Source organism: Garra rufa, chromosome 24 (assembly GCF_049309525.1).
Source record: "Garra rufa chromosome 24, GarRuf1.0, whole genome shotgun sequence".
NCBI classification, from domain to species: domain Eukaryota; kingdom Metazoa; phylum Chordata; class Actinopteri; order Cypriniformes; family Cyprinidae; genus Garra; species Garra rufa.
Genome location: NC_133384.1, coordinates 12,220,459 through 12,237,415, shown reverse-complemented (window position 1 = coordinate 12,237,415; position 16,957 = coordinate 12,220,459). Strand labels below are relative to the sequence as shown.

The 16,957-nt window shown below is 39.8% G+C and overlaps 1 protein-coding gene across 1 annotated transcript in view; it reads right to left on the bottom strand.

The window, feature by feature from the left end:
* Nucleotides 1-16,957, bottom strand: part of prpf4bb (pre-mRNA processing factor 4Bb) — a 58,298-nt gene that overhangs the window by 6,596 nt on the left and 34,745 nt on the right. Inside the window, exons 5-10 of the mRNA XM_073830710.1 lie at nucleotides 15,592-15,673; nucleotides 15,298-15,508; nucleotides 5,616-5,689; nucleotides 5,441-5,531; nucleotides 5,202-5,349; nucleotides 4,914-5,051 (exon numbers count right to left, since the gene is read on the bottom strand). Of these exons, the coding sequence (XP_073686811.1) occupies nucleotides 4,914-5,051; nucleotides 5,202-5,349; nucleotides 5,441-5,531; nucleotides 5,616-5,689; nucleotides 15,298-15,508; nucleotides 15,592-15,673 (744 nt within the window). The remainder of the gene's footprint in view (nucleotides 1-4,913; nucleotides 5,052-5,201; nucleotides 5,350-5,440; nucleotides 5,532-5,615; nucleotides 5,690-15,297; nucleotides 15,509-15,591; nucleotides 15,674-16,957) is intronic.

Sequence of the window (16,957 nt, the reverse complement as noted above, 5' to 3'; positions counted from 1 at the left end):
GAGATTCGATTAGAAGTAAAAACACTTCTACAGCCTCAAACTCCACAAATTCCAGCAACTCCAGCATGACCAGACCCCTGTCGTAAAGTTTGTCATTTGACACCCTGGCTCCAGCCTGCCTGAAGCAAACCTAACTAACTAGGAACTTGCAACATTAACACAAAAGGACCCTTGTTGATAATCCCAAATTTGGGGCAAGTAACCAAGATTAATCAGGCATGTGATTGGCTAAGGACAAAAAAGCAGGAAAATATACTAAGACACCACCCCCCCCCCCCACCCCGGTTGGGAAAATTGACCGAAATGAGCATCCCTAATAGCTAGCAAATACAAGTAAGTTAACTAAGTAAACATCCTGCTATAGTAGAAAATCACTCAAAATCGATCATCTAATCCAGGGGTCTTCAACTAAAACGGCTCGAGGTCCAGTAATGAACCCTGCGCACCAGCCGAGGTCCAGACAATTATATATAAAATACTATTTATGTTTTTTTTTCACAAGACCAGGGTATCTGCAGCATATTTTATCTTAAATTCTAGACATTTAAATACTTTTTTAAAGACCTGAACAAAATTTAATTAATAAATAAATAATTAAAATGACTGTAAAAAGCATGATTTACAATTGAGATGCAGATTTCACAAAACAAAAAAGATTTCTTAAATTATAAAATTCACATTCCAGCCTTCAAGAGTCAAAAGTATCAATTCTTATATTAATTTAAACAATTATTGCCAATCAAGTATTATATTAATTAACATATATTTTATTGCCTTAATTGTTTAAATTTGTTTAACACATGATCTTGACGATCCATCAGATAACATTTACAACTCTACGTGTTTGGTGCTTAAAACCATGGACTGATTTGTTTACATTGGTCTTTTTGACAACAGTAGACATATGAGCTGATTAAAAATGTCAGATCATTGTCTTCCAGCAGGAGGCGCTATCAGAATGGTACACAAAACAGCGCCGCAGCTGACTTTGAAACGCGCAGCGCTCATATTTATTCAATGAATAACCTTATAAAGTTCCATCGCAATTCTTGCCTTTTAGTCCCCACATTTAAGACCACCTGAAATAATTAAGTCTTTCTTAACCCCTAATAACACTACAGTCATCAATAAAAATGAAGAGCTTCATTTCAAGAACTGACTTTCAAAAACCCTTAGCCTACACAAAATACGTTTCTTTTTATTTTGCAGAAGAGAAATATTAGGGAAGTAAATTAATATCAGCATATGAAGTATATTCGTCTATCATTGTCTCTTAGAGAATGTGCACATTAGATGCTGAAAGCGCTGTTTTTACTTTCACTTTAACATATGCAGTTTTCACGTTGCTTGTGTGATATCCATTGGCTCACCGTCGTGGTTTAAAATATAAATATGTATAAAAATACAGTATAAAAAGATTTACAATATTTTGCGACGTAACCCCAAAATAATGCATTTTCCATCAATGTTTTTCACTCACTGAAAGCTACATCTGTCTGCCGATCTCTGCTCTCCTCACTGCACGGAAGATTGCACCCAAATGCTGACCCTAGTGTGCTTAATATAAATGTATTTATTAGAAATAGCGTTTGGCATTTTTTTAATTTTATTATTATTATTATTATGTCAAAAGCTTTCACGGTCCGCATGGACGCATCTTGCGGTCCGGAATCATACTTCGCCATCCGCCATTTGCGAACGGTCGCAAATACGTGACATAGGTCACATTTTCAGGTCGAAAAATCCGGAATTCCGGATTAATCCGGAAAAATCACATCCCTGATTAATGGTCAAAGAGATGCACATCTTGGACATCACATGAGGGAAATCACTAGTAGAGACTGTGCTTGGTGGGCTCCCCCACGCACAGGACACTGAAATTCTTTCTACACCCCTTTGACCTTTTCCTCCCTCACAGAACACATCCTTACACCCACAGTATGGCCCAGGAAACTGCATGTTCACATATACACCTAAAATGATGATTAAAAAGGACTCATGAGCAACTCATTTCTATGCATAACTTCCTATACTCTTTGTAACCCATACATTTGCCTATTATGCTTTAATCACTTATTGTGTATGTCCCTTTTGATAACTACTGAATAGTTTAATGGTTTATATTGGTGTTTGGTATGCGTGAACTCGAAATTGCATTCTTGAAATGTTTCTATAATTCAATTCTTTGTAAAATGTATTTTAGTCTTGTTATCGAAATCATGTCCAAATTTAACTTTGCCAAGAGCGGGAAAATTGGGACCACGGGACGGATCAGATGACCTTGTGATTTATGGTTAGGGAGGAGAAACCAGCAGTACCCCGATTTAGGACAATGTTTTAATTGGTCAAGACACCATTTGGGATGTGTCCAAAAGCTGACTTTAAATACTCAGGACACCATTCAAATCACTCTCTTACTCTTATGCTCTTACGCCATACCCTTGCTCTCTTACTCTACGGCTTTGTGCCGCCGCGTCTCGACGCTGCCTGGCCTGCATGCCAGCTGCTCCTCTAAAGGAAACATGAGGAGATCATTACACTCCTGTCTTTTACTTTAATTCTTTTATTTCTTTCCGTTGAGAGTTTTGTGTTCGTTAAGTTTTGTGCAAGCCGCGACCGACCCAAACGTCTTCGCTGACCTGAACTTTAACAGCACACAACTCGAATCCTCAGCCAAGCCAACGCCCAAGACTTCACAAAGGACCACAGAACCAACCAATCAGCAACCTCGGGAAGGCCCCCGTTCTGGAGCGACGCAACAAAGGAATTCCCTCGGCACAGAAAAAGGCAACGCAAGTAACCTCCAGGTTCTAACTGAACTGGTGCATTTGATATAAAGTTTAATAACCTCTTTGAGAGACTCAATACGAGGGTTAATTAAGTGATTGATGGTTGTTCAGGTCTAAGCAATTACACATATTGCTATAAACTTGGGACTTCACATTTTCATTCCTTTAAACTCATTCTTTCCTCACTTTCTCTTTCTGCAACCTGTGTGAATGCGTGTTTATGTTAGATTAGTTTGTATGTGTTAGGTTTATCCAATAAAATCATATTTTTATTAGAAAAGATAAGTATCTTGTGTTTTGTGCTTACAAGTTAATGTCTTAAACTGCCGATTTTGCTACAGTGCTAATATATAGTGTTTTCACTTTATTCTGGATAGTAATATCCATTGCAGAGTTTCTGTTACACGGCTCGTTTAATAGGGGTGTAACGATACACCAAAGGCACGATTCGGTTCGGTTCACGGTTTTGGGGCCACGGTTCGGTTTGGTTTCTGTTTGCTGTGGGGTTAGGGTTGATGTCATCTTAACAGCAATGCTAAGGAACAATAGATTCACTTAATAACAATAACAACTAAACTTTTTCTTTATTAACTTTTCCAACCCATTTTAGTACAGTCAGGATACCCGAGTAAGTTAGACATTTAGACATTCACTTGTCCGAGTTAAAAATTTACTTGTACGGGGCAACGGGGATTTCTAGGACACTTTTTAACTTTTTAACCTTACTAACTGTGTGTGTCATCATTCACATCAAATTACTACATTTTATCAATACATCAAATTAGAATAATTAGACTCTGTATGGTTGCACAAATAAAATCAGTATCAACAAACTCCATCTTTCCATTGCACAGGAAAAACCGGGCCTGCAATGAAATTGACATTTAACTGTATTTACTTAGACTGTTTAATGAAGATAAGAGGTTCCAAAAAATGCATTTACACAGTAAAATTGCAAATACATAAATAATGTAGTAAGATTAATGTTATACAAAAATATTGGAAAAATGCAATACCTTTAAATATAAAATCGAACCACCAATAGATGGCAGTAGTCACTGTCTTAATGAGCGAGTCACGGATTCAACCATAGATGGATTCAACCAGTTCGTTCACACTGACTCGATTCATTAAAAAAAAAAGGCTAAATCATTCAGTACTGAAATACCGCCGTGTTGCTCGGAGATTCACGGAGGTTCTGCTGTTGCTTAGAACTATTTTCGTTTGCAAAAATGGTTAATGATGTGTCTAAAATATAAGTCAGTTAATATTAACTACTAGTTTATTGAACTACTGTTGTATAAAATCAATGTCACTCACGTTTACAATCGTAATGGTGCTTTTCTACCGCAGTATGTTTGTTCATGCTTGTTTCTTTGTTTATGCTGTTGAGCCTGTTAGTGTTGATTTTCTGTGAGTCAGATAGCCTGCACGAGCTTGCATACCGTCCGTTTTCAGTTATCTTAAGTAATAAAATCAGAATTATGCTCACCAAAGTTTCGTTGCTGCACTAGTTATTGTTTGTAATTGATGTTTTAATCAGGTTACTTGTCCGGTTGAGCAAGTAAAATCCCCTTATACTTACCCTTTCACAAAATCCACTTGTCCTGGACAAGCGTTAATGTCGAGCCCTGAGTAGTAACCGAGTGTGATCGCTCACTCAAGTCACATGACATGACATGCACTTGGAAAATACTAACTTTAGAATATAATATTTAGAACAAAATTTAGAACAAAAGCTCATCATTACTAATACAATTTAATCAAATGTGATAAAATAAAGATGTGCTTAAATTGGTTAAATTAGTTAGAGACAATTAAGTGACGTCAACCCCAACAATGGGCAGCAGGGGGCGTGAGAGTACCGCGGTACGCCACGAGAGTTTCGCGATACGTATCGTGGTTGGTGTATCGTGATATTTCGGTTCGGTTTGTAATATCGTTACACCCCTATCGTTTAATGAATCGCGGGTCGACTCTGAACAGCCGTAAAACAGCGATTCTGTTCAAATTCCCTATTGAATCATATTCGATTCCCTTTGAGCTAAATTAAATGTACTTAATCCCTACAATATATATATATATATATATATATATATTTGTATGTGTATGTATATGAAATACCTGAGAGGTTCAAACACCAAACAGAGATGCTGTTTGTGGTAAAAGTGTCTAAAGAGCCGCAAACAGTGAAACTTATCATCGGGATCTGCGTCATTCAGCTTCTTTAGAAACTCAAGCTCCTTCAGTCCTGTCTTCTGCCTGCAGACACAACAAACAAAACCAATGAAGAAAAATGGCTTTCTTGGCCATGACTACAAGAGAGTAGATATGGTGGAAAACTTCTAACATTTGGGTAAAATATAAAAGAGCACAAAATCAAAGTCACAACCATTTTAGGAGAGTACTCACATGAGCTCATTGTTTCGTATGATCTTGACTGCCACCTCCTGGCCAGCCCGGGCAGTGTCTCTAGCTCGGACCACATTACTGAACACACCCTGTCCAGTGTACCCATACACATCATACCGCTTGTCCAGTATCTCTCCAATGTTTACACCTAAAAGAGATGTATTTTAATTTAATTATTCATTTTTGCATTTAAAATAAACTGCCTTCAGGAAATAAACAAGACTTTAAATAAGCCTTACGGTAGTATCCTTCGGCATCAGTCCAGTTGTCCCTAAGATTGGGATTCTCCTTAAAATCTTTACCAATACCTGCAGCCCTCAGTCTTGCACTCTGTAATAGGAGTAACAAAGCAGTCAGATTTCAAGTAATCAACTGGTTTAATCTTAAAGCTGCAGAAAGGCCAAACAAGCTTACATCAAAATCTGCAGCAAACATGTCATCTGACTCAGTAAACATGTCAGGTGCTGAGGGCTTCTTTGGGTTGGCTCCTGCATAAAAGACAATTAACAGTCAATCAACAGATTACAGATTGTTTAATGTGTACATTTCCTGAAAACTGCTCAAGCAAAACGTCCCAGGTTACGTATGCAACCATGGTTCCCTGAGGGAACGAGACGCTGACAACGGGCAGTAGTACAGAGGAAGGGACCTTAGGGACATACCCAGGTTGTTGGTATAAAAATGCTTTGGCCAGGCCGGGCGCAAAGTCAAGGTAGGAAGGGGCCACAGAGAGGGCCTGCAGGTCCCCAACTCTCTTGAGCGAGATGAGAGCAAGAAGCAAGGAAGTCTTGAGAGTGAGCATACGATCTGAAATCTCCTCTATAGGCTCAAATGGAGGAACCCTAGGTCTAACCCGAGGCCTCAGCCTGAGCACACCGTGGAGGAAACGTATAACCAATGGGTTCTTGCCCACTGAGAGGCCACCAAGAGGGGCGTGGTAGGCCGATAAAGCCGCCACGTAGACCTTCAGGGTGGAGTGGGCTAACCCTGCAGAGAAATGGACCTGCAGGAACTCCAGCACTGTACCAATCGGACAGTTAACTGAGTCCAGCTGGCGTTCTCTACATCAAGAGGTGAACAGGTTCCACTTTAGGGCATATAGTTTCCTCGTAGAGGGAGCTCTGGATTGAAGAATGGTCTCGACAACCTCGGTTGAGAGACCAGAGTCTAGGAGGTGTGCCCCCTCAGGGGCCACACCCATAACTTCCACATCTCCGGGCAGGGGTGAAGGATGGAGCCCCTGGCCTGGGAGAGAAGATCCTTCCTGACGGGAATCTCCCACCGAGAGCCGTCCAGGAGGGAGATGAGGTCTGCAAACCATACTCGGGCCGGCCAGTATGGGGCTACTAACAGAAGACGGACCCCGTCCCGACGTACCCTTTCCAGAACTCCCGGGAGCAGAGCGATTGGGGGAAAAGGCGTACAGACACGGCCTCGGCCACGTCTGTACCATAGCATCCAGCCGCAGGGGAGCTGAATGAGATAGAGAGAACCAAAGGGGACATTGCGATGTCTCCTGAGTCGCAAAGAGGTCCACCTGAGCCTGGCCAAACACTCTCCAAATCTGATTCACTACTTCTGGGTGAAGCATCCTCGGCCCCTGCCTCGACAGGACGTCTGCTCCCACATTGAGACGTCCAGGGATATGTACTGCTCTGAGCGAGAGAAGTTTTCCCTGTGACCACAGGATGATCTGGTTCGCCAGCTTGTACAAGGGGCGTGAACGCAGAACCCCCTGATGATTGATATAATAGACTACCGCTGTGTTGTTTCTTAGGTCCGGGAGGAAGGGCTTCAAGGCCTGAAACACAGCATCTCTAGACAGTTGATGTGCCATGAAAGATGGCGACTGCTCCACAGACCGTGGGCCGAGCGGCCACTCATGACCGCTCCCCATCCAGTGAGGGATGCATCTGTCACTAGCGTCGGATGCTGCTGCCATCAGACCCAACAGTACTTGGAACTGTTTTACAGTAAGTGACTGGCCTAGCTTGATTCCCTTGACTACAGTGAGGATCGACTCGATCCGAGCAGGTGACATACGTGCCTGCATCGTGGTCAAATCCCACACGACACCCAGATAAGTGGTTCTCTGTAATGGAGAAAGCACACTTTTCTTGGCGTTGAGTCTCAACCCCAGCTCTTTCATGTGTGCGAGAACAACATCTCGATGTTGAGCCGCTAATTGTTCCGAACGGGCCAAAATAGTCATCTTTTACCGATTAATCGGCACCGATAGTTGATTGGTGGAACTATTGGTTATCGGCAAAAATCCTTGCCGTTAGTTATTCCGGGTTGCGTTCTTTGCAGAAGTGGCTCACGCTCTGCTCCGCTGTCCGACACCAATGTTTAATGTCAGGATTGTTACCATATATTTGAATTGGTTTATATCAAGCTGGTCATGTTGTTAGCCAGCAAAGTTGCAGATTTAAAGACATGACATGAGAATGCAAACTGTGTTCATTCAGCCAACAGAAATCCCACTGCGCCACAGCGCACCATTCATAGTTTTACATTACATCATATCTGTCCCAAATTGTTGTTAATGTTCATAAAGACTTGACCCTGGGCTGGAAGATTGGATATTGTGCATTTAAGCGAAACATTTTAGCCTTTTCTTCAGGCTGCGAAGCATGGTAGTGGGTTTGCATCTTGTTACGCACTTTATTTCACAATGACATTTTTCCTTGTTCTTATTTGATTTTACTAACTGATCAACAAAAATATGTATTAAAATTAAGATAAAAAAATATACAAAACGAAATTTGTTTAAGAAGGGATTTTCCACAAATAAAAACGTATGAAGTGGTCAAAAATTGTGTGTGACCCTCTCCAATTCTCCCAGCGTAATTGCCATCCAATTCATACCACGTCCTTTATGACATTTACAAATTACACAAACGTCTTTCATAATTAACAGATTAAACTGAAACAAAACACAAACAAATAATATTTAAACATAAATGTAAAACAAAAAAGAAATTTTCTTAAATGGTTACAACAATACAGACCGCACTTTCTCTTTCAGTTTGATCTGTTGTTTAAACTAATCTTTGCCGCTTTTTTGATCATTCTTGAAGTAAACATTTGCCCATTTGGTGATTAAATAAACAGTTTTAGACTTCCCCTTGAACTACAAGACGTGTCCTGTGTGTGTGTGTGATACCTGCAGTTGTCCGCACAACGCAGCGCTGCACTTTTGCCCGGTTTCATTAAGGGTGGGTGAAAAATCGATTCTCCGACGCATCTCAATCCTCTCTTCAAGGAGCTTGTGTTTTTCCTCGCATATGGCACGTGTGCGCGCTACAGACATGGCGGGCTTCATTGCACAGAATTTGCACTGTGAGACACGTGCGCATTGCTTGACAGTGTGTGCTTCAATCCGCAGTGTTTTACTTTAGATATGCCTTCATTTATGCCGTTTGTAATGCAGTACTATTAGATGCACTAAACTCGCGCACTGACAGACTTTCACTTGTGCTTTGTGTTTGTTCGTCCTAAAAAGCTGATTGCGGATGCGGTTAAATGCACTTGCATTTTCGAATACTTTTATATGAAACTGATGTACAGTACACACAGTCAGTTATGTTTTCAGAGCAGGACAAAACATCTGATATATTGAAATTGATCTGTGCATTCGTTTGAATGCAGCCTGTTAAACAGCCACTGTCTATGATCTCATCAGTAATAATCAAACAAAAAAGAAAAACCAACTATTGTCTGTAAACTTTCAGATACTTAAATTTCGGATACTTATTTTAAATAAGTAATTGTTTTAAAAAAGTAGCCCGCTTATATAATAATAATAAAAATAAAGTAAAATTTGCACAAAATAAATTTGATATAAAATGTAATTAAATTGAATCTTAATTTTAAGATGGCTATACTGACATACAGAGATTCCAAATATAAACAAAAAGCATAGAAACTGCAATTTTACATATTGTTAAAATGTAAAGATTCCCACCCCTTTACAATGAGCCCATTTGTGACATCAGCTAAGATTGATGAAGGCTGTAGAATAGTGTTGTTCCTTGTTAGAGTCTGTTAATTTCAACATTTACTGATATATGTGACCCTGGACCACAAAACCAGTCTTAAGTCGCTGGGGTATATTTGTAGCCTAGAATCTAGACGCGCCCCTAGCGGCAGCAAATTACATTTGCTTCCAAGGGCAGTCTAGTTACTCTCCGTTCACTTGAGATTTCTAAAAATCCAAAATCGACCGGGCCAATCACGAGTCGGTGGGCGGGTTTAACATGATAACGACTGACGTGCGACCATAAGTTCCGTCAGACATTCTCTGGTTCTATAGAGCGATGGCTCTATTGAGGATGAATGGATGAATAATACGTTGTTTATATTTACTGAGTTTAAACGTGAATATGTCTAGTATTATTGTATTAGTGTACTGTGATAAAAGAGGTTCACAATGCTGAAAAAGCATGTTTGGATTTTAAATCAAAATAACGGATAAATGTTGTGTTTGTGGTAAAGAGCCGCGGATCAGTTACGGACGCTGTGTGAAAGCAAAACGAGTCCGTGCTGCTTTTGCACCGCATACATAACGCACACGGACGGCAGACGCACTGTAGACGGAGTATGTGTGAAACAGGCGTCAGACATTCTCTGGTTCCGTGAATTACGCGTGAGAGATAGAGCGATGGCTGCTGCTAGCGAGCAACTTTCTTTCGAATCGGCTTTGGCCGCCACTCTGAAAGACTCGAAGTTAAGCTTTTCCACAACACACATGCAAGGAACTCGCTTTTCCGTCGCTCTGACTACGTAGTACGTCACCTTCTTCGTTGCTCTGATTGGTTGTAGCGCTATCCTATTGCGTGGAGAGGGAGTTTGAAAGACAACCGTTTATCCCACCCCTCTGGTTGAGCTCTGTCTATGGAGAGTGCCCAGACCCTACATTTATGTGGGTCTGGCTTGTCAGGCTAGTATATTTGTAGCAATAGCCAAAAATACATTGCATGGGTCAAAATTTGATTTTTCTTTTATGCCAAAAATCATTAAGAAATTAAGTAAAGTTCATGTTCCATGAAGATTTTTTGTAAAATTCCTACTGTAAACATATCAAAATGTAATTTTTGATTTGTAATATGCATTGTTAAGAACCTAATTTGGACCAACTTTAAAGGTGATTTTCTCAGTCTTTTTGATTTTTTTGCATCCTCAGATTTCTGATTTCAAATAGATGTATATCAGCCAAATATTGTCCTATCCTAACAAACCATACATCAATAGAAAGCTTATTTATTGAGCTTTCATGTGATGTATAAATCTCAGTTTTGTCAAATTTAACCTTATGACTGGTTTTGTGATCCAGGGTCACATATTGTTAAAGAAGTTTATTTTGTTAACATTAATGAACTATGAAATAAATTTTAATGATCAATATAAAATTAATATTAATATTTGTATTAATTTACAAAGTACTTTTTTAAAAATAGAAGAGCACTATTTTTGTTGGTCATGCACAATATCCAATCTTCCAGCCCAGGGTCAAGTCTTTATGAACATTAACAACAATTTGGGACAGATATGATGTAATGTAAAACTATGAATGGTGCGCTGTGGCGCAGCAGGATTTCTGTTGGCTGAATGAACACAGTTTGCATTCTCATGTCATGTCATTAAATCTGCAGCCCCCCATCCTTCTTGGGAACAATGAAGTACCGGCTGTAGAACCCGGATTCCTTGTCCTGAGGAGGGACCACCTCGATGGCCTCCTTCCTTGGAAGAGATTTTACTTCCTGTTCCTTTACCAGAGCCTGCTCGGGGCCCACGAGAGTAGGAAAACGCCCGTTGAAAGGTGGTGGCGGAGCGCCAAATTGGATGTAATAACCTTTTTCTACTGTGCGCAGGACCCATGTAGACACGTTTGGCAGTAGTTTCCACGCTGTCAAAAAGTCTACTAAGGGAACCAGCCTCTCGAGACTGGTTTCTGGTATTACTTGAGCTGCTGGCTCGGTGTCCTGTAACGGCGGACCGGCAGAAGGCACCTGAACTAACTGCTCTAGGGACCCCCGTAGGGGTGGCAAGCCCCTCGGCTCCGCTACGTTGCCGGGCGGAGGAACAAAGGGAGAAAGCTCGCGGGAGACCGCCGCGCCCTGTAACTATGGCAAGGTTGGCTGACAGATCTCCTGAGGGCCCCGAAGGTCAGGCCTCACCACAGAAGCCCCCGGCTCCTCTTTTGAATCTCCCTGTGTGAGGAGCTGGTACACGGCTGGGGTTGCTCCCGTCCAGCAGCGCGAGGGAGGTACCACTGAAACGCTGCCGCGTCACCAAACAGGCCAGGAGGCTGAAGCGGGTCGTCCAGGAGGAAGACCCTGTCCTGCTCTTTCATGTCGGACAGGGTCAACCAAAGAAGTCTCTCCGCGGCCACAAGGGTCTCCTTAGTGGCGCGAAGAGACAAGTCAGCCAGTGTTTCCCACAGGATTTTTTGAGACTGTGGTGGGTGGACCTCAGTCCCTCTAGGGGGATCCAGGGGCATGCCCCCCCGTAAGAAAATTTTGTACATTTTAAAGTTAAATTCATCTCTCTGGTGCACTTTGAGAGTTTAAAATTAAGAACTCCCAACACTGGTTCAGTGTGCAAAGCTGGTGAATTGACTTGTAATTTAAGTTTAAAGGGAACTCTGTCCTCTTTTTAGTTGTAATATAGTGTCTCAGTCTAAATCAAACAAATAAAATCAAACAAATCTAGGTCAAACAAATTAGAATATAATGATGATGATGATAATAAAATAATAATAATAATAATAATAGTATATATTATTCCTATGACAGTCATAGCTAAAGCAATTTCACTGTAAAATAAATGAGTAAATAAATTTGTCATTAGAAAATAAAATAAATGAAATAAAATGAGTATTTCACAGGTATATTGTTTTACCTTATTCTACAGTAGGGAAATTACAGTACTTTTGTCCTAATTTCTATACTTGCAAGCAGGGCCTAAAACTAACTTTCTGCCACATCTGCCAATGGCTGGTGACTTGGGAAAATTTACAAGCCATAAATATTTTTTCCTGGCCATTAACTGTTTTTGCAGTTGCTACAACAACTAAACATATTTAATAATACACCAAAGAACCAACCATTGCATTTTAATCACAATACAAACAAAGATGAAACACGACTTTACTGATCAAGTTTTTTTTCCTTTTAGTGACGTCAAAATATTTTGTATTTAATATTTAATTTGCGTATCTGACTCCGAGTATTCCATATGTTTGTCAGTTGTTATGTTAAATAAAGCTTGCAACATGTCAGCCTGAAATAAACAGCTCATATTATCCTCTCATGCAGTTATAAATGCAGTGTTTTGACTGAACCACTTCTACTTTTGCTGGACGAGATGAGAACACTTTTTATAATTTTCTGAGTCATGAAAGAGTCTGCCTTTCTTTACTGCAGGGGTCTCAAACTCACGGCCCGCAGGACGATAGTTTGTGGCCCCCGCCTTAATATGAAAGTTTAATGTTACTGCGGCCCGCGAGTTTAATACTTACGGCACTTTACAGCTGAGCTGAGCGAACATACCAATCACGGTGGGGTATAGGGCGGGACATCGGCCGGGCTTGATGCAAGCAGAGAAACATTTTTCAATGAGTGAAAGTTACAGCAGCGTTGCCATGGAATGTTTTCTTCCATGCCTAGCTGGCTGCCTCGTTGCTATTGGGCACACGCAGACATTTGTCCCAGTGTGCTGCATTCACAACACTGTTATTTTATATATACACACACACACATATACATATACATATATATATATATATATATATATATATTAGGGCTGCAATAACTATGACACGATTCTCATTATGGATTAATTGGGGTCCGCCCACAGTGCACGTACAACTTCAGAGGATCACGTCAAATTGAAGCACCGAATGACGCATTTCTATAGACAAAATGCATCTAAAAATAGTGGAGGAAACAGACTGAGATGCTGCAGGAGAGTTACGTGATCCAAGCTGCCCAAAACATGAGAATTCCTTATTTTAAACTTTAAGCTAAAAGCGTAATGGCTTTCCCTGTGAGGCGCTTTGACAGATAAGTTTGCGTCCTCAGCATGAAAACTTTCAGTTTACGGTCATATCCTTATCTGTAAATCTCAAAAATTCACACAAGCATTTCCATTTATGCATAAAAGTCCATTCTGACAGTCTGTGTTAAGTTTAAATCTTTACTGAATGAGCATGTCAGACTGGAACACAGACCGGGAGACAATTAATACTCAGCGCAAAAACTTTCTGAAACATCTGTCGTTGAATGTTAAATTTAGATTTAAATACAACATGTAGTGCACATACTGTATTTATGGTGGGTAACTGTAAAGTAGGGCTGTGACGGTGGAAGATTTTTACCACCGCCGGTGGTGCGGTGTTTTATATATAAATAAATGAGGCTCAAACATTATTCACAAACGTGCGTGTTTATTTTAGCAATTCCGTCAGTGAACAAGCAGCCTACAAAACGCTAAAATAAATCAACGAAATAATACATTTAAATAAGAAAGTAGCCTAAATAAGTGTTAAATAGGCTATTAAACAAACATTGGTTGCAAAAAATCCTAACAACCTCGACAGCTCATCAGAATTACTGGCCGAGTCCGACTGGAACCAGGCTTTTTTCTCTTTCTCTTCCCCACTGCACAGCTGCTGTTTTTAATAGCAAAGTAATCACTTTTATTTTCGTTTCTTTAGTTTATAAAGTTAATTTAGAAATATATTTGGAGCACGTTTTGTTTGTGAAATTCAAGTTTTTGTTTTTTAAATTGACGACCAAGCCATTTAAATTAAAATCAAGTCATCACGATTTAAATTAAAATCCATACATATAAAAAACTTAAAGCATATCACAATATTAGTTTAATCGTTTAACCTAGATAAATGTATACTAATAGGCGCATATCCAATCGTTTGTGCTGAGAGTGAAAGCTTTGCAGGACATGGTGCCGCCAGCGCCATGTGAAACTTCATTTTTGCTCATAAATGTAAGAGTAATAAATTTACTTTAAATCATTACTTCACTACTATAAAACGAAATAATTCAAATTGAAAACAAAACTCTTTCATTAGCTATAGGCCTAATTCATGAAGATACATTTAGGCATTAAAAGCGCGTCCAGTGTGCGAGTTAGGATCGTCAACTTCATCTTTGCGACACTGACTCAGAAAATACTAGTTTATTAATAAATAATTCGAAGAGGAAGCACTGCCTGGTTTCTAGCAGCAAGGAGTAGGCAAGAGAAGCCATGTTCAGAACAACAGTTCATGAATTCTTCAATGTTCCATTCATGTTCAGGACAATTCATGTTCAGAAGAAGGTTAAAGAACTGTTAATACAGACTTTTGAATCTGAATACAGCAGATATAGAACACTGAAGAAACCACATATTATTATTATTATTATTATTATTATTATTTAGTACTGATTGATTGATTTATTTTCTTATTAATTCCTAATTTATTTTTTCATCTTATTTTGTGTTAAAAATAAAAATAAAGAGATTTGAGAAGATTGGAATTTTTTTAACAAAGCTTTTCTTGTGGAAAACCTGATTTGGCCCAGCCTCACCCAGACTCTGCCTCCAGCGGCCCCCAGGTAAATTGAGTTTGAGACCCCTGCTTTACTAGCCCCCTCGAGGGCTGACTCAGCATGCTCCGCTCCCAAGCAGACCACACATAGATCGTGTGTATCCTCACCAACAATGTAACGTTGGCAAGGAGGAACACACAATCTATAGTGTGACTGCTCTAAATTCGCTCCCTTCTTTTGGCTATTTCCCCTCTTTCTAACCGACATGATCACTCAAAAGAAAGTTGTGCAAACTGGCACAGAAAAGCATAGAGTGCTTCGCTGAATGACAGATAGCTGACACCGGCTTCACCACACGTGCTTTTATACTTCCTGGTCGCTTACGTCACACGCCCGTGACGTCACTCCCATCATTCGATAGGTTGCAGACGATATTCAAAGCGTGGTTCGCCAATGGCGTTCCCCATAGCGTTTTCGGACGCAACTCGAGTTCCCGTAAGGGAAACCCTGCTAATAACCCAACTCATGCCAGAATACAATACCTTCTTTCTCCTGAGTGATGAGGTTGTGCTTGGCCTTGATGTTGTCCTCAAAAGTGTTTACATTCTCCCTCTCATATTCCTTTACATCAGCTGCTACCCGTTCCAGGATGTCATCAGGGGAAGGTGAACGACTGCGGGTGCTGCTCTGAGGACTGCTGGGCTCTGATGCCATGGAGCCCATATTACTGTCCTCATTTATGGATTTATATTTCTATATCAAAACAGAAGAGTTTTATGGATGTATAACCTGATTATGTTCTCTAAAAAGAGGAATAATTCATGATATTGTGTTACCTGCACAATGGCAAGTCGCTGTTGTCGTCGCCGCTCAATCAGAGCCTCTTCATCCTCCTCTTCTGCATCAAAGTCCTCCATCCTAAAGATATTCATAAAGATGGATTTCACATTAGTCAAAGGACTCAATTACTTCTACGACAAGATTAGTACCGTTAAATGCAGCTATACTCTTAAAGAGGGATGTTATGTTAAGTCCAATCATTTTATTACTACAGAAAAATTGATTTGCCATTAAACATACACCAAAAACACCAGTTCCTAAACTTTTGAATGTTAAAGTTATTATAAAAAGTCTCTTACGCTCAAAGCTTACACTGTAAAATACTTTTTTAAAAATTACAAAGTGGACAGTAACATACTGTTTTACATTAAAACAGTAATGTACTGTAGAAAATGCATTCAGGGTAGGGATGCTCATTTCGGTTAATTTTCCTGACCGACAACCGCTGCTCGTTATCCGATCATTAACCGTTAACTGATAAAATTAGAATAATAAATTCGTTTAAAAAAAAAATAGAATGCACGAGTATCTGTGATGATACATTAAAAATACAAGCAAATGTTTTATTTTAACGTGCAAACAGCAGCATACAGAGCAACAACAAAAACTGCATTCATATACTCAAATTATCACGCATCAGCAGCGCTTCTGAGAACAGAGAAAATCAGAATTAAAAAAAATATATATATATATAGCCTAAATAGGCCTACACTAAATATGTATAAATTAAATAACTACCTAATTAAGATGACAAAACTAAAACACACTGAATCCTATGCACTTTGAAGAAAGGTACCGGTCTTGTTCTTCTCGTCGGACATAAAAACATATAGCGGACCAGCCTATACCTCAGTTTTTAACATGTGGACATGCTGTACGGATAGACTGGGACGCTGTCTGTTAACGCTTAGATCCGCGACAAAAACACTTCACAAAAATACTTTCAATTTGCGGTTCGGGTCTTTTCATCCACTGGTCATATGTGGAGACACGTGTTTTCACAGTGTTCAATAGCCAATCACAGACATTTCTGGTGATTACATTATCGCAGTGGCCAATCAGAGGCGGCTATGTTACGATCCTCTCACCACTCAAAGTGCCGGTTTCAGTTCTGCTGAATTCTATACCTCCATGAACTCTCTCATTAAAACAAAGAAAGTGTAGACATGATGTAAATAAGAGTTCATTGTACAGAGTAAAGGTTACTTTATTACTTTTTATTAACTTTGTGAGATTGCTATTAACTACAGTAATGTATGAGTGACAGCTTTCCAGTGATTGTAAGGGGAGCGCACACTTTTTAGACTATAATTAATTCAGAATTTGAATACATTTATTCATGGATTCACTCTCTGATAACCC